Consider the following 18,324-nt stretch of genomic DNA (forward strand, 5'->3'; position numbering starts at 1 on the left):
AAGCCCTCCTCTCAAGGACCTCACTGTATCTTGGGCTGAGAGTTATAAGAGAGTTAAGAAAATATTCTGACTCCTGTGCCTGCAAATGAAATAAACTCCTAACAGACGTGTTTCAATGAAGATGATGATACAAAATATTTACAATGCAATGACCATTAACCCTATAGTGACCAGTCCTCCTGAGCAGCGGCCTACCTGTTGACATGCTCCTCCCAGTCCTCTGGTGGAGGAGGGGCATCTGCATCGGTCCTGGCGAAGATGACATGCCGTTCACACTCATTCATCACGCTGCGTGCCTTCTGATTGTCATAGAGTGGCACAGGGGTTGATGTGACTGTCTCCACATCTATTGGGACGTCTGATTCACTGTAAACAGGTGAGGAAATAGGACCAGGCCACACGTACTTCACACAACACAGGTGTTTAACGATCATCTGGTTGCCAAAAAATGACTCTTTAATATAATCAGCTTGAAAGTATGCATAAGCACATTATACCCACAAGAAAATTATGATCCAAAGTCATCTTTCCCACACTTGTCTAGATCTCTGCCCTCTGACATGCTGTTATGGGCTGGGGGAACACAAAGTCATTTTAAAAATGTGTCCATATAAAAAATGACAGCTATTTTTCTTCAAAAATAAAAATATTCCATAAGAAAACAGCTGACTGCCTACATGTACTTTCCAGTACAGTAACTATAAGCCACATGTAACTGCTAAAATTCATAAAAATTAAGCAGAATTAAAAATTGAGCCACATTTCAAGTGCTCAACAGACATGTGGCTAGCAGCTACCATATCAGACAGCACAGATACAGTACGCTTTGTCTTATTGCAAAGAGTTCTGTTGGGACAGTGCTAGTTTTAAATTATTCACACAAACTTTCCCTTTCATTAGCAAGTCAACTGGTAGCTAATTATATGCTATAAAAGCCTATGATTGTCTAAGACAGATCACCTGGAATGTAGACACCTTAGTTATTTAACTCACTGTATAAGAAGCCTAGAACAGAAACAAACAGAAATGGATATGTGATGGATCTTTCATATTTAAAAATATTATTAATGAAATCCTACTACCATAAGGGTTCTTCACTGCACCAAAATTAGTCACTCAAAATACTATGCCAATCAAAATGGTCTACTGGCTGTCTATCAAACATTGCTTTAACTTTTTGACCCTGATGATGATCTTATTGCATCTATTCCCAATGGCTGGAATAATTACATCATTATGAAATGAAGTGAAATATGTGTGGCTAGATTTGGTGGTGGGTGAAAGAGCTAATTATCTTCTCTGGACCAGACAGTGGGCTCAGCATTTGGACTTATATGCCTAAAAGAGAACTCCAGATTTCACCATTCCTAAGCCATCCCCTACCCCCCCATCCCCAGTCTTCCTCAACCCATGGTACCACTAAGCTACTCAAGCCAATGATCTGACTCATCCTAATTTCACCTTTTCCTTTAACCCTGGCCTGTGTTTCCAATTCATCACAGAAGGTGCCGTTGGCTCTACCTACTGAAATATATCTCAAGGTCATCCTTTTTCTTCATCTGTACTATTCCCGCCTCTACTCAACCTATCGTGATCTCTGACCCCCACTACTATAATGGTCTCCTAGCAGGTCTTCTATTTCCACTCCTGAACTCTATCTATTCAACAGAAATTCAAAGTGATCTTTTAAAAATATAAACTCAATCTCTAGTTTAAAATCCTTCAATGACTTCTAACCACTCTTAGTTAGCATCAAATTCCTACATACGGAATCCTCCACCAACTTCTTCCCTAGCTCCCACCAACACCCTCACTACAATATTCCTGACACAATGACCTAAAGAGAGTCCCTAGAACATGCTAATCCCCAGTTTTAGGACCTATATATGACAATGTATAAAAGGAAATGATTTTCTAAGTGCTGAAATGAGCAAGTCCACAGAATCTCACTTTAAGAAAATACCATAAGATCTGAACACAGGAGTTTCAAAGTTAGCAAGAAGCTGGGGCACCTGGGTGGTTCAGTGGGTTGGGGCCTCTGCCTTCGGCTCCGGTCATGATCCCGGAGTCCTGGGATGGGCTGAGTCAGGCTCTCTACTCAGCAGGGAGCCTGCTTCCCTCCCTCTCTCCCAGCCTCCCTCTCTGCCTACTTGTGATCTCTGTCAAATAAATAAATAAACTCTTAAAAAAAAAAAAAAAAAGTTAGCAAGAAGCTTTAAAGGAGCCCTTAGGAGTTATGCCCCAGGCCAGAGGCATCAAGATTGTCCCTAAAGGTCACAGCCCCCCACCCTGTTACAACTAAAATATCCAACAAAATGCTGCCCTCACTGGGAAAGGAAATAAAAACCCCTATTCTATTCACGTCTAAACACAAATCATGGTACCTCTAGCTCATTAAGGCTCAAAGGGAGATGTAAAGAAGCGAAATACAAGATCTCTATTCAACAAACCTAAAACCTGTCCTAGAGGAAAGATCAGACATTTGATTAGATTAAAACAAACAAACAAAAAATCTCTTCCCTTCCTATAAAGTTTACAAAATTAAGGGTATGATTTGATCATCAAAATAGAATATATCAACCAATCCTGATACAAAATTAGCATACCTTAAAGCTCAAAAGAACTACTAAACAACTTTATTTAGGCCAAATGTAATTGTATCACATATTACATTGTAAGTTTATGAGAAAAATCCTTCCCCTATAATGTAGGCCAGTTGAAAATACAATTAGACCTAGGAATGGTTTACATCAACCCGTGGGTGACAAACTAAGAGAGAAAGCAAGGTAGACTATGTCTTGGAATATGCTTCTAAACATTACTGCATGAAGCCAGGAAAAGGAAATCACATTACCTCAAATCACTGCCAGGGTTGGAGCAAGCCAGAGCACTAGAGTAAAGGAAATGAGTCTAATCCTGAGAGGCAATTTTTAAAAATCAACTCTTCTGTCTTTTCTCATCACCAGCTAAAGAATCCTCTTTCCACACGAGTCCTATTAACTATGTGAAATATGTTGTCTGCTTTCCTAACATGTTAGATGTCCTGAATGCAGATGTCAACATATAGGCGGGATATCCTCACACTGCTTAACAGAGATGCCGAAAGTAAATATCCCAGGCCCCCATACAATCTCCCACAATAAAATCCTTTCTAATCCCCACACTTGATTACTGTCCAGTTAGAGGGCAAGGGCAACCCTTAGGAGAGAAGCCCAAACTCACATGGTACTTTCATGTTGCCTCCGGGGAGTAACAAAGAGCATGCGTGTGGGGCGAGCACTACTGGCATCTGGGTGGGCACTCCATGGCTTGGCATAGCTATGATCCAGAAAAACCAGGTCCAGCTCCCGCTCGTGCACTGAAAGCTGAAAGAGCAGCGAGGTGCCCATGCGCCGCGCTGAAGTCTGGAAGTCCCTCTCCCCACCCCGGTGGGCCATGTCAGTAGAGGGCCAGCAAGTCAGAGAATGGGTATCTGCATGCTAGTCACCTGCAGTGAAAAGTTTCAGTTTAAGTCAATTCAGAGATTCTTAATTTCTTCCAACCTAGAATAATATCTAATACGCTTCTTACTACTGTAACGTTCTATCATTCATAATTGAGTATCCATTACACCGCAGACCCATGCCCACCACAGGAAGGGCTCCTGAGATCCCACACCACCCCCCAAAAAAGCTATTGACACCAAAGGATCCTCCATACTCAATCCCTACAAAATTTGTTTCCTGGACAGCTGATTGATTCCACTGTTCTTCACAAAGGCCTCACATGGACACATACAAAACTTGCTGGTCAGCACCACAAATTCCTATACAGGCAAGGAAGGGTTTTGGCAAACAGGAATGACAAACATTCATTCTTCCAAAGCTAAGGGCCTCCCTCGCTCCATTGCTTCACACTATTCCCTAAGAGCCGGAGCACCCCAGTAACAGGGCAACGTGGGCCTCTAGGAAGCCCTTCAAGGCTCTTCTCTCATGTTAAAAGTTTTGCAACTACTTCCTAATACTCTGGAGTCCTTAAAATATCCAAATGAGAGCTCCAGCCCAAAGGCTGCAGCAAAATGCTGTTCCAGGAAGCTCCCTCTCCCCGCCCCAGGGTGGGCAGTCCCCCGCAAACCGCCCAGTCCTCCACGTACCCCTCCGGGGGTCTCGCCACTGAGCCTCGAAACGCCCATCTAGTAGCAGGGCTTATAATTCGCACTGTACCGACTGAGGCGCCAGCTCAGGGGGAGATGAAGTGACTTGGCCAAGGTCACCGAGAGTTCGTGACGAGGAGGAGTCGCCTCGCACCCGGCTCCCGCCCGCGTCACGGGCCCGGGCCCGACCGGACTCCCGCGTCACGGCGGCCCAGGTCCGTCCCCAGCACAACGCGCCCGTCCGACCCCAGTCGCCCTGGTCCCGGACTCCAGCCCCCGATCCCCGCATGCCCCGGGAGTCCTGAATCCCTCGCGGAGACCCCCGCTCGCCCCGACCCGGGCCACGACCCGTCGGACCCGCCACCCCGCCGGGGCCGGCCTTCCCTCACCCGCAATCGCCCGGTCGCGCGCTCCGCCCGGGCCGGATCCCTGCGCGCGTGCGCGTTACCGCCTCCACGCCCGGTGCCCCGCAAAACGCGGAAGCGGATTATCTCCTGTGGAGGGCGGTGAGCGGCAAAACCCGGAAAGGGTGCGGCTGCGACCACAAAGACAGGAGGAGGAGCAACAGGAGGCACGTGGGTCTCCCGAGTAGAAAGTTAGCATTAAGTCCAGAGTTGAGACCACCGTCCTGCTGCTGAGGAGTTTAAGGAGGCATTGCAGCTCAAGGTAGAGATCAGACTTGGCGGGTTGGAGTCTCAGCTCCAACCCATAACTCCACGGCTTTATGACCCCAGCGAGATCTCAGCGTCCCCCCTCATCTCTAATTGTGCCAATACTTCACCGGGCGGCTGAGAAAATGAAATGGATAATTCTGGGACCTGATAGGGCCACGAATAGATCTCAGGATGGTCATTACCATGAGGGACTCCCAGAGTGTCCTACAAGAAGACATATGTACCACAAAGGGACTGAGTTGCTGTCATGAAGGGGAAGTCACCTAAGGTTGGTCTCTGAAGGACCAGGTCATTACAGAGGGATTGGAAAGGTTAGTAAGGACCCAGATAGGGATAACCAATGGGCCAAGTACAACCCAACACCATTTTCTTTGGTCTACCCACTGCTTTCTTAAAATTTTAATTACAAACTTTTTTCTTTTTCTTTCTTTCTTTTTTTTTTTTTGCGAGAGAGAGAGAGAGAACGTGTGTACACACAAGGGAGCGCCGGGGGGAGGGGCAGAGGGAGAGGGACAGAGAATTTTTTTTTTTTTTAACTAGCATATAATGTATTATTAGCCCCAGGGGTACAGGTCTGTGAATCCTCAGTCTTACACATTTCACAGCACTCACCATATCACATATCCTCCCCAGTGTCCATCACCCAAGCACGCTATCCCTACCCCACCACCCTGCAGCAACTCTCAGTTTGTTTCCTGAGATTAAGTCTCTCATGGTTTGTCTCCCTCCCAATCCCATCTTGTTTCATTTTTTCCCTCCGTACCCCGCAAAGCCACGGTCCTGCCTCTCAAATTCCTCATGTCAGAGAGATCATATGATAATTGTCTTTCTCTGATTGACTTATTTCACTCAGCGTAATACCCTCTAGTTCCATCCACGGGGTTGCAAATGGCAAGATTTCATTTCTTTTGATGGCTGCATAGTATTCCATGGTATGTATATGTGTGTGTGTGTGTGTGTATGTATATGTGTGAGTGTGTGTGTATACATACACACATATATATACCACTTCTTATCCATTCATCTGTTGATGGATATATAGGTTCTTTCCATAGTTTGGTTATTGTGGACATTGCTGCTAAAAACATTCGGGTGCACATGCCCCTTCGGATCACTATGTTTGTATATTTAGGGTAAATACCCAGTAGTGCAATTGCTGGGTTGTAGGGTAGCTCTATTTTCAACTTTTTGAGGAATCGCCATAGTGTTTTCCAGAGTGGCTGCACTAGCTTGCATTCCCACCAACAGTGTAGGAGGGTTCCCCATTCTCTGCATCCTCACCAGCACCTGTCGTTTCCTGACTTGTTAATTTTAGCCATTTTGACTGGTGTGCAGTGGTATCTCATTGTGGTTTTGATTTGTATTTCCCTGATGTGAGTGATGTGGAGCACTTTTTCATGTGTCTGTTGGCCATCTGGATGTCTTCTTTGCAGAAATATCTGTTCATGTCCTCTGCCCATTTCTTGATTGGATTCTTTGTTCTTTGGGTGTTGAGTTTGATAAATTCTTTATAGATTTTGGATGCTAGCCCTTTATCTGATATGTCGTTTGCAATTATCTTCTCCCATTCCGTCAGTTGTCTTTTGGTTTTGTTGACTGTTTCCTTTGCTGTGCAAAAGTTTTTGATCTTGATGAAGTCCCAATAGTTCATTTTTGCCCTTGCTTCCCTTGCCTTTGGTGGTGTTTCTAGGAAGAAGTTGCTGCGGCTGAGGTCGAAAAGTTTGCTGCCTGTGTTCTCTTCAAGGATTTTGATGGATTCCTATCTCACATTGAGGTCTTTCATCCATTTTGAGTCTATTTTTGTGTGTAATGTAAGTAAATTGTCCAGTTTCATTCTTCTGCATGTGGCTGTCCAATTTTCCCAACACCATTTGTTAAAGAGACTATCTTTTTTCCGTTGCACATTCTTTCCTACTTTGTCAAAGATCAGTTGACCATAGAGTTGAGGCTCCATTTCTGGGCTCTCTATTCTGTTCCATTGATCTATGTGTCTGTTTTTGTGCCAGGACCATACTGTCTTGATGATGACAGCTTTGTAATAGAGCCTGAAGTCTGAAATTGTGATGCCACCAACTTTCATTTTCTTTTTCAACATTCCTCTAGCTATTCAGGGTCTTTTCTGGTTCCATATAGATTTTAGGATTATTTGTAGGGAGAGAGAATCTTAAGATTAAGAATCTTAAGAGAGAATCTTAAGCAGACTCGCAGCTGGGCACAGAGCCCAGGCAGGGCTTGATCTCAAGACCCTGAGGGCATGACCTGAGCCAAAATCATGAGTTGGGTACTTAACAGACCAAGCTATCAAGGTTCCCCTAATTACAAACATTTTTTTAAAGATATCATTTATTTATTTATTTGTCAGAGAGAGAGAGAGAGCGCGAGCACACGCACAGGCAGGCAGAGTGACAGGCAGAGGCAGAGAGAGAGGCAGTCTCCTGGTTGAGCAAGGAGCCCGATTCAGGACTGGATCCCAGGCCCCTGGGATCATGACCCCAGCCCAAGGCAGCGGCCTAACCAACTGAACCACCCAGGCGTCCCTGCAAACATTTTTAGCTAGGGTGATTTCATGTAAAAACCCAGATTTCTGGATGCTCTTAAGAAGTGGGAGGCTGTGGCAGCATGTGACTTCCAGCGTGGTAGGCATGGAGGCTGCCTATCCCCTTACTCTGGCCACCTTCACTAGGCATCCTTGGCCCCCCTGGCATTTGATTCATTACCCAGCCCTATACCACAAACACGCACACACACCCCACCCCCAGGCTAGATGTAACTGTAGGTGTTCCTGGGGTGGAAAACAAAATCAAGACTGGACAAAATCAAGACTGGACAAAATCAAGACAAAATCATGACTGGACTAGAAGTCCAGTCATTCTAGGGTGATTAGTCAATTGGTTCAACTCATTTTGGTTGCCTCTCAGGGCAGGAGTGAGGCAACTGAAATAATGCTGATAGAAGTAGGTGCAGAGACTAGCCCAAAGAAACAAACACAACACTTCAGAGGGCCTGTGCAATGCAACACAGAGCCCCTGGTGCCCAGAAGAAAGATGGGAGTTTGGGGAGTAGGGAGGCAGGAGAGAGAAAGGAGGTAAACTGTGATCATTTCATAATTCTGGACTGCTTCCAACAGGATAGTGAGCCTTTTCTATAGCAGAGATGTCAAACCCTTAGTGCTTGCTTTGCAGGGGTTTTTCCAGTGCCTTGGCAGACGTGATTAATCAGTCACAGTCCACTATGACCCCAGATGCAACTTCAAAATCATTTTCTCCACACAGGACTCCAGGCTGTCACCACCAATTGATTAGATTTGGCCATCTCCTCTCTAAAATCCCTTTCCTTCCTCTGATATCCTGGAGGATATACCTGGTATTCATTCATTCTCAAATATTTCTTCAATTCCTACTATGCGATAAATATTGTCCTAGGTCCTGAGGATATAGCACTGATGAGGCTCGCTTCTTTTTGGTCTATGTAAATAATTGTTTAATTTATAATTGTGAAAATAAGGGCTAGCATTTAGAGAATGCCAAACAAGTTCTAAGTGACATAAATGACCTACTTCATTTAATACTGTGAATGGCTTTACATGGTAGGTTTTATTATATCCAGAGAGGTAAAGTATTTTGCCCAAGGTTACATAGCGAGTAAGTATCAAAGGCAGAACTGGAAACCAGTCTGGCTCCAGAACCTAGGCATTTGACGGCTCACAACTCTACTCCCCACCATACCTACTGTGATTAGTTAAAGGGCAAGTTGATGAGCATACAGAACAGTGAGCCAGCCTTGGCTCAGGTGATGGAGTAGATGTGCCTGTGAAGGTGACATTGAAACTGAAACCAAGAGGAGAAAGAAGTAACATGGTAGACCCTGGGAGAGATCTCTAGGAGAAGGAATTGGCGGGGGGTGGGGGGGTGGGAGGGGAATGTTCTGAGAGGCAGAAGGGAGCTTGATAACATTAAAAAAAAAAAAAGTGAAAATAGTGTAACTAGGAAACAGTGGGTCAGCAAGTTGAAAGAAATGAAGTTGAGAAAGAGACATAAGCCAGAGCCTGTAGGGCCCTAGATGTCCCAGTAAGAATTTTAGTACTGACCATATATTGATATATTGCTTATTTTAACTTTCCTGTATTTGGTAAAGAGAGGATCCTCAAAATCAAGGGCATTAACCTTCTTTGTATCCTTCAGAGAACATAGCCCAGGATATAGGGGGTAGTTTCTGTATTGACTAATTGATATCTGATGGATTGGTTGACTGAAAGCAGGACACCAAGGCTAGAGACGTGGTTCAAGATGAAAAATAAATCTTTACCACTTCGCATCCACTAGGATGGCCAAAAACTCAGTGGTGACACCAAAAACATGGTAAGAGACCCTGACTGGCTCAGTAAGAAGAGCATGCAACTCTTGATCTTGGGGTTGTAAGTTGAGTCCCATGTTGGGTGTAGAGATTACTAAAAAAATAAAGAAACAAACCTTTAAAAAAACAACAGGTATATCACAGAGCTACTGAAGGATGATGGAAGACTTGGTCAGACTTCCAAGATATGCAAGCAAATGAAAAAACAAAGCAAATCTTAACTTAGAGGAAAACACAAAGTTATAGAAAAAAGGATATGGGGGCACCCAGGTGGCTCAGTTGGTTAAACATCCGACTCTTGGTTTCTGCTCACATTGTGATCTCAAGGGTGGTGAGATAGAGCCCCAGGTTGAGCTCCATGCTCAGTGAGGAATCCACTTGAAGATTCTCTCCCACTGCCCCTCCCCCCACTCACACATGCTTGCTCTCTCTCTCTCTCTCTCTCAAATAAATAAATTAAAAGACAGAGAGAGAGAGAGAGAGAGAAAGGATATGGAATTAGAATACAGTTGACCCTTGAAAAACATGAGGGTTAGGGACGTCGACCACCCCACTTTGCACAGTCGGAAAATCCATGTATAACTTTTGACTTCCCCAAAACTTACCTACTAAGAGTCTACTGTTGACCAGAAGCCTTACCAATAACATAAATGGTCAATTAACCCTTACTTTGTATATGTGTTATATAACTATAGTCTAACAATAAAGTAAACTAGAGAAAAGAAGATGTTTTAAAAAATCATAGGATTGGGACACCTGGGTGGCTCAGTTAGTTAAGCATCTGCCTTCAGCTCAGGTCATGATCTCAGGGTCCTGGGATCAAGCCCCACATCGGGCTCTCTGCTCAGAGGGGAGCCCGCTTCCCCCTCTCTCTCTGCCTGCCTCTCTGCCTACTTGTGATCTCTATCTGTCAAATAAACAAATAAAATCTTTTTTTTTTTTTTTTAAGATTTTATTTTATTTGACAGAGAGAGAGAGAGAGATCACAAGTAGGCAGAGAGGCAGGCAGAGAGAGAGAGGAGGAAGCAGGCTCCCCGCTGAGCGGAGAGCCCGATGCGGGGCTCGATCCCAGGACCCTGGGATCATGACCTGAGCCGAAGGCAGAGGCTTTAACCCACTGAGCCACCCAGGCGCCCACAAATAAAATCTTAAAAAAAAAAAAAAAAAGGAGTGGCAGCCTGGAGCACAGCAAAAAGTTGGAGTGTTTTAATTCCATTCCCAACTCTGATTGTGTCTTGTTTCTTTAAATTGATCGCTGTTACCACAAAGTTTGAAAGCTGCTTATGATGTGAATAGCAAAATTCTGGTATACTGTGGCTTAAGAGTACCTATCTCAGTGTGCCTGGGAGGCTCAGTTCTTGATTTCAGCTCAGGTCCTGATTCAGGGCTGTGAGATCAAGGCCTGTTTATGATTCTCTCTCCCTCTCTCTCTCTCTCTCTCTGCCCCTCTACCTCCACACTCTCTCTCTCTCTTAAAATATAAAGAAAAAAGAATACCTGTCTCTCAAAGGAAAGTGTTATAATGTTAAAGAGAAGTGCCAACAACACTGCACGTACCTACAGTTTAATCTCTGAATGTATGTTGTTTGATCAGCTCCCTTCTGTGTGATGGTACCATGCATAGAATCAAATCCTTGTGATGTTTTGTGTGGCTACAGACTTTGGCAACATGTGAAAAAATGTGTAAAGCAAGTTTGTATGATTGAGGAATCAGATTTATTGAATTTTATTATTGAAAGTTGAAATTTGACATGTATGAACAAGAACAATACTGTTTTCATGGGGGAAAAAAAAAGAAACCCCTGTTGTTCAGAGGTCAACTGTATATTCCTTGATCTGCAGTGAAACAATATACATCATCATCATAATGAAAAGACTGAGTGTTGTTTTAGTCCCCAGATGAGGGGTAATTGTATTGGGAGAAGAGGATGTGGCAAAGGCAGAGTGTGAGAAAGCTAAACTCCCCACGTGCATAATAAATGTAGCAATGTCTGAAAGTGATGAATTGGGAATTTGGAGAGAGAGAAGCTGGGGGGCAGGAAGGAGTGAGGGACAGGGTAAGAACTGACTTAAGAGCCAGTGTCTCAAGTTGAAAAATTCAAGGGATGCTGTTTAGAAACACAGAGGTTAATACCAGAAGAAATGACCCAGAATGAGGAGTGCCTGCAACATGTATCCCAACGTTTATTCTCTCTCTCTGGCACATATCCCAGGCCAAGCTTCTGCTCTTTTTCTATTTATTCTCCCATCAGTGCTTTGTAAGAATTCATAATTTCCCTCTGCCCCTGTTCCTTCCTTAGCATATCACTTTTACCGTTTTTCATTCTTCTCTATTTGGGAGGAGATAAATGATATCTTCTTGCATTTCTTTGATTATGTTTTTTAAGATTTTATTTATTTATTTGACAGAGAGAGACAGCCAAAGAGGGAACACAAGGAGGGGGAGTGGGAGAGCAAGTAGCAGGCTCTTCGCTGAGCAGAGAGCCCCGATGTGGGGCTCAATCCCAGGACCCTGGAACTATGACCTGAGCTGAAGGCAGATTCTTAACACTTGAGCCACCCAGGCGCCCCCATTTCTTTATTAATGGGCTTGAATTTTTTTTAATCTCTCTCTCTTTTTTAAAAGATTTTATTTATTTATTTGACAGACAGAGATCACAAGTAGGCAGAAAGGCAGGCAGAGTGTGGGGGGCGTGGGGAAGCAGGCTCCCCGCTGAGCAGAGAGCCGGGATGCAGAGCTCGACCGAGGACCCTGAGATCATGACCTGAGCCAAAGGCAGAGGCTTTAACCCACTGAGCCACCCAGGTGCCCCTCTCTCTCTCTTTTTTTTTCTTTTTTTGGTTTTGAATCCATTTTGGCAAAATGATAAATGGTATCTCACTGAATTTCTTTGATTATTAAAGAAACTGATTTTTTTTTTCATTTTGTTTGTCCATTTGAGCATTCAGCTGTTATAAACTTTCCCTCATCTTCCTTGGGAGTATTAATCTTTTCCTTTCTAAATTATAAAAGCTTGTGGTTGGGGCACTTTGCTGGCTCAGTCGGTGGAACATGCAACTCTTGATCTCGGGGTTGTGAATTCAAGCCCTGTGTGAGATATAGAGATTACTTTAAAAAAAAAAAAATCTTAAGGGAGCCTGTGTGGCACAGTTGGTTGAGTGTCCAACTCTTGGTTTCAGCTCAGGTCATGATCTCAGGGTCGTGGGACTGAGACTGGTGTCAGGCCCTGTGCTAAGCTTACAGACAGCTTGAGACTCTCTCTCCCTCTCCCCCTGCCCCTCCTTCCTAAAAAAGATAGATAGATAGATAGATAGATAGATAGATGATAGATAAAAGCTTTTAAAATTTCTATTTAAAAAATTCTCACTTTAAAAATGCTAATATTCTGGACATTAGGTATGTGGCATATGTTCCCTACTTTGCTATTATCTTTAAAGGTGTATTTTTCTGCATAGAAATTTTAAATATTCTGCAGTCAAATCTATCAGCCGTTCCCTTTCCAGAATTTGCCTTTTATGTCATAATGCTTAGTTTGGAAAATCATGAACAAAAGCAAAAACTTTGTGTTGTGTTTAGATTTTTGAGAAAAACTGTCAGAAAGAGCATTTTCTTGTTATATCTGCTGCACCAGAAAGCAACTGTAGCACCAAGATCCCAAGATGGCTTTTTGCTCTTTAAAGGCCATGTTTCTTTTAGAAGGCATAATAAGCGGAGCACTGAGGTGGCTCAGTCAGTTAAGCGTCTACCTTCAGCTAAGGTCATAATCCTGGGATCCTGGGTTTGGGCCCTGCATCAGACCTTGGATTGGGCTCTCTGCTCAGTGGGTAGTCTGCTTCTCTCTCTGCCCCTCACTCTGCTTCTGCTCTCACTCTGTCTCTCTCCCTCTCAAATAAATAAAATCTTTAAAAAAAAAAAAAAAGAAGGCATAGTAAGCTTACTGTTCTGTTGTTTCATCAACTAATATACATTTTAAAACATCCACTAATCTTCCTGCTATTGGATAAGACGTAATTTATATAATATTCAAAACTGAAGCAAAAAAAACCCTTAGTGTAGATGAGACAAAAACAAGTGTCCCAGCTCCATCCCCATGATGAGGGGCCTTGAGAGCTATCAAGATGCCACAGCAAAATTGTACTGACCTTGAGATTTTTTTTAACCTTAAAATTAGCTGGCATAAAAGCTCATTAATTAAAAAATTCATTTCCCTTTGCTAAAGACAGACTCATATTTGGACTTAGGCTTCCTTTAGGAAAAAGGAGGCCTGGGGGGCCTGGAGAGCTCAGTGGTATTAGTGTCCAACTCTGGGTTTCAGCTCAGGTCGTGATCTCAGGGTCATGAGATCGAGCCCTGTGTCAGGCTCCATGCTCAGCATGAAGTCTGCTTAAGACTATCTCTCTCCCCCTCTGCCTCAAACCCCTGCTCTCTCTCTCTCACGTAATAAATAAATCTTAAAAAAAAAAAAAAGGAGGCCTACATGTTTGCTTATGCATTAGGAAGGGCTTTTCCTGAATTGTCCTTGAAATGGTCTTTGATTTCCTTATTCCTTTCCTCACATCACCTCACCTCTCTTATTTTTCTGTCTAAATTGTGGGACTTTGGCAATGATTCACTCCAGATAACTTGCTTATTTATATAAAGAGGAAAGACTACCCTTATACCTGATCATGAGATCAGAGGGACAGTGAGAATAAGAAAGAGAAAGAAAGAGGAAACGCAAAGCAGCCAAATTATTTTGTTTGTATAGGCCTGGTCACCTCAAGCCACTTGCTTCATACTCCTGACTTTCTCCTGTCGTTCCCTCCTTTCCTTTCCAGAACCAAGAACCGGCCACCTTTGTGACATCACTTCTACTGCTAAGCAACAGGTCTAGGGTTCTCCTCACCCTGTGAGCCCTAGGAGAAGGTTGGCCCAAGGTGCTCCAAGAAGGAGGCTCTGCTGCAGAGGGAAAGAGGGGGAGGACAGGCATGCTGCAGCTGGTCGTGGATTCAGCTACGATTAACCCACCCCTCAGCCCCCCACCCAGACCCTGCGTGACCGCCTACTTCCGAGGTGAGAGCCAGACTCCGGGATGGAAGAGACGAGCCCCAAGAAGCAACATGCATTCGGTGAAAAAATAGACTTACTGGGGCCTAGAAGATGCGCTGTATGACAGGAAGGCAGGGTAGATATCATCCAGTTCTTTTGAAACTTAGCTTTATTGCCATTATTTCTCCTGTGAGGACATCTCTGCTTCTAATTTTTTCCAAGGGAATGGCTATGGGAAAAAGAGAAGATAAATACTTTCCGAGCTGCTTCTGTGAACTAGGGCTGTGCCACACATTGAGGTTTAAAAAAAAGAAAGAAAAAGTACCTGCTTCACAGGCTTGATGTGGGGATTTTAAAAGATAATGTATATACAGCTCTTATATAACCTCCTATAGTAACTGTTGGTTCCTATAAGTGACCTTTATAGCCATCAAAGTCTTTTCATAAACATAGCGATTTCTGCTCCTCACAAAAATCCCATGAGGCAAATGAGGCAAGATTTATTGTCTCCATTTTTTATAGGTAAGGGAAAAAAGGTCCAAGAAGGTTGGCAGGGGCGGGGGGTGGTGAAAGGATTTAGGAGACAACACGAAAGAAATCAAGGGTGTCTCCAGAACACAGAGCTGGGAGTGGGAATGGAGGAAGGGCAAGAAAATTGACAGTCTGCTGGTGGCAAGCAGAGGGAGGTGGATAAGGGCGAATGAGGTTTCCCGGCATGTGTGGGGACTGAGAAAATTGGGGCCGAGAGAAAGAAGGCACAGTTGTTTCTGAAACAGATACGGAGTAAAGAATGAAGTTCCTTAATTTTTTTCTGTGCTCCCTGAGCGTGACAACACCCCTTGGAGAATGGACATTTGGGACTCTAGGCTCACAGGGCAATCCATATGTGTTTATGTCCCCAGATTTAGAGAGGCATAGTGGACGTTCCATGTGTCTGCCGTGAGCCAGGGAACAGGCTGAGTCTGAGCCTTCTTTCCTACCATCCCACAGATGTGATCTTTCTCCTCCTAGAAATACCTCTTACAAAGATGCCCAAGTCCCAGACTCTCAGGTTTGCCCAGAGATTTACCTATAAATTCTTATAATTGAATGATATTTTTCATTCCCTTTTCACCTTTCCAAACCCCTTTTCCCTCATATACCATCTACTACCCTGCACCCCTCCTGACTTCCTCACAGGTGCATGCTTGCACACACTCTGTCTCTCCTTCTTCCACATTCTTTCCTTGGGAAGAATCTCTAAGTAGTTGAGCAATTTAGAGGTTCTTTGCAGGGCTATGGGCTGTTCTTTGCTAAAGATATTTGTGGATGAGGAACTTTTAACCCATTAGAGATGTTTTGGCATGTCTTAGGGCCCACTAGGCTTTGTGCTCTGGTAACAAATAAACCTTGAGATCTCAATGCCTTAACACAGTGAAAGTTTACCTCTTACACCAAATCCTGCATCAAGGGGGCAGTCATCTCGGGTGGCTCCCCCAAGCAGCAGTTTAGGAACCAACTGCTCACTGCTCGTGGCTGCAAAGTCATCCTGGCACCACCCTGCCCACAGATGGTGAGGATGATTGTGCGGAGCAGGGAGAGGAAAAGCGTCATGGGAGATTTTTAGGAGCTAGTTGTGGCAGTGGTGAAAATCACTCCCACACTGCATTGGCCAGAGTGAGTCTCCAGGTACCACCTGGCTGCAAGATGGCTAGGAACTACATTCCAGGGAAGAAAATGAAGTGAACGCGTTATCTGTCATGTCAGATGATGTTACCCTTACAAAAAGTGAGAAATTCTGAAATCCCCAGAGTAAGAATCCATGCCATATCACATCTGCCGACGTGGACTTGAAGTGTTCCTGGAGTCCTCCCTCTCTTTACCACACTTAAATCTAGACTTTGAAATATTTCCTACCACCAGTGACAGCCCCCTGGTATCTTTGCAGATATCAAGAGGAGAACTCATGAAGCAGAAGGGAATAACCCCATATGGAATGAGGTAAAACCCATCAGGACAAATGCAAAAGAAGCAATGACCACCCCAAGAGTGAGGTTGGGTCCTGGCCATGCTCAGAATTCTAGGAAGAGGCCAGGGAGCAGCACAAGCTTTCCCCAAGGGAGTAGCCCCCAACCTGATATGGCTGTGCGGGCCTGAGGGCCCATAGCTGTTCTTGGCCCTTCTCCTCCACTCTGGGGATGGACCATGATAGGGCCCATCTTGTCCAGCCTGGTGGTCCTGATGTTCCCAGAAACCTGAAGCAGGGACAGGTCTCCCTTGAGGGAGGTTCTCCAGTTCAAGAGAAACACAGCCCGTTCCCTGCATCTTTCCTTATTTTCTGGAAGGTTGGGAAGGGGAAGGTGGAGGAAGGATGCTGACCTCTCTGTGCCTCCCACAGACCCTGATCTGGTACCTCTGGGACTGCCCCCTACAAAATGACTCTTTTCTGCAAATCATCCTTCGGGACGTGGGTGCAGCAAAGAAAGACAGGTGAGGCAGAGAAAGGCAGGAGGTTCTCTCTCTGACCAAAGCTACAGCACTTGCTGTAACTCCTGGCTCGAATCCATAACTCACTCGGGCAGCATGGACAAGAATCCACTCCAGTCAGCTAATGGGACCAAAAAAAAAAAAAAAAAAAGTGGGGGGGTGGTATGGGAGGGTGATGGGACTGGGAGGGCAGAGCAACCAGAATCAGGAACCTAGGAAGCCAGGGGCAGTTCTGCCTCTTCTGAAGCCACAGGCTCTTAAATCTCTGCTTCTCTTTGCCCAATCCTGGCTTCCTCTCGTGGCCCCATTCTAGTGCCCAGCGGAGACCAACACCCAACTGAGATTGAATCTATAGCATCTCAAATCAAAATTCCTAGGACGGAGAATCTGATTGGCCTAGCTTCTATCAGATGTCCCATCCCTGGTCCAATTGGTGGTTACTTGGGACTGTTCCCATTCAAGAGTAGTGTGGGAGAAGAACTCCTGGGAAGGGGTTGAGCAGAGCAGAGCCAGTAACTGGGGCACCCACTTCTCAGAGCCCCAAAGTCATTCTCAGAGTTGTGAGAGCCCTACATCTTCTAGTGGGTTCTCTACATCGTTGTGTCCTTCCTGCAGCCTCTCTCCGTGGGCAGCACAGCCTGTAGCAGAGAAAACCCTCTCTAGATAAAGTCATGCCTGGGACAGAAGACATCCTGTCCCCTGACTTTGGATCTCATACATGTTCCTCTTCTCCCCAGATTCATTGGGCTGGCCACAATACTGCTCCAGCCCTTGGTGAAAAAACCAAGTGAGGTCCTTTCTTTGAAGGATTTGAACCTGCTTAACCATCTCATGCTGTCCACAGATGTGAGTTGGGCCCCAGGAACAGTGGCTGGCAGAGCGGGGGCAGCCAGTGAAGCTAGGTGACTCCATGTTAGCAGAGGCCCAGTGACCCCACCAGAGAGCACTTCCTTTCCTAGGAGGCCTCATCACACCGCCAGCATCTCCCTGACCCCCCTATCCCACCATCCATCCACCCACCCACCCTCCCACCCCATATCCATCCTTTTAGATTGATTAGTCAATTGTCCATTGGATGACAGCACCTGTGTTAGGCCTGGGACACAAAACTGTATGAAGACCATGGTCCATTAGAGTAAGCACCACTCACAGTGACAGTGCTCCAGCACAAGGGTCAGGAAGGCTAGGTCACTGGGAACAGGAGGAAGTGAATGATTCCATGTGGGAGGTCTTCATAGAGGCTTCATAGAGGGCATGATTAAGGTAAATGAAAACAAGCAAAGACCAACCAGAGGAGGAGAAGCAAAAGCTATTTATGCAGAACTGGCTAGAGCAGCAGTATCAGCCACCATCACTCGCATTTTGGCAGAGACTGAAAGGCAGACAGAGGAGGGGAGAAGCTGTACGGTGGAAGCAGGGAGGGCTCCCAGTGTGCCCTGATGGGAAGCCGTTGGTCAGGGGAAGCTGTAAGTGGACCAACTAGAAGCCAGGCATCCTATGTGATTGCTTAGGGGTGTGTATTTGGCTTTCTCTGGCTGGTCCTGAGTGGGCAGAAGGGACAAAAATTAGGGAAGCTGTCAGTTGTGAATCAAGTCCTCTATCAGTTGGGGCCACACAATTGGGGCCAATTGTGACAGAGGCTATTGTTTGAGGCGTACTCTGACTTCTAC

The 18,324-nt window shown here is 45.0% G+C and overlaps 2 protein-coding genes across 5 annotated transcripts in view; one reads left to right on the forward strand and one right to left on the reverse strand.

Moving 5' to 3' along the window:
- Positions 1–4,550, reverse strand: part of KANSL3 (KAT8 regulatory NSL complex subunit 3) — a 42,073-nt gene extending 37,523 nt beyond the window's left edge. For 2 of the 4 annotated variants that reach the window (XM_080813494.1, XM_080813496.1), the window contains exons 1-3: positions 4,133–4,260; positions 3,223–3,487; positions 196–366 (exon numbers count right to left, since the gene is read on the reverse strand). In XM_080813494.1, coding sequence (XP_080669620.1) covers positions 196–366; positions 3,223–3,437 — 386 coding nt within the window. In that variant the 5' untranslated portion in view covers positions 3,438–3,487; positions 4,133–4,260. Of the gene's footprint in view, positions 1–195; positions 435–3,222; positions 3,488–4,132; positions 4,261–4,521 lie in introns of those variants that run through there. The other 2 variants (XM_080813493.1, XM_080813495.1) reach the window with 2 other exon arrangements.
- Positions 4,551–14,127: 9,577 nt separating this feature from the next.
- Positions 14,128–18,324, forward strand: part of FER1L5 (fer-1 like family member 5) — a gene marked incomplete at its 5' end in the record, with an annotated part of 54,338 nt that continues 50,141 nt past the window's right edge. The window contains 4 exons of the mRNA XM_080813626.1: positions 14,128–14,212; positions 16,116–16,168; positions 16,566–16,657; positions 17,392–17,500. Of these exons, the coding sequence (XP_080669752.1) occupies positions 14,128–14,212; positions 16,116–16,168; positions 16,566–16,657; positions 17,392–17,500 (339 nt within the window). The remainder of the gene's footprint in view (positions 14,213–16,115; positions 16,169–16,565; positions 16,658–17,391; positions 17,501–18,324) is intronic.

This window comes from Martes martes, assembly GCF_963455335.1.
Source record: "Martes martes genome assembly, chromosome: 9".
Lineage (NCBI taxonomy): Eukaryota > Metazoa > Chordata > Mammalia > Carnivora > Mustelidae > Martes > Martes martes.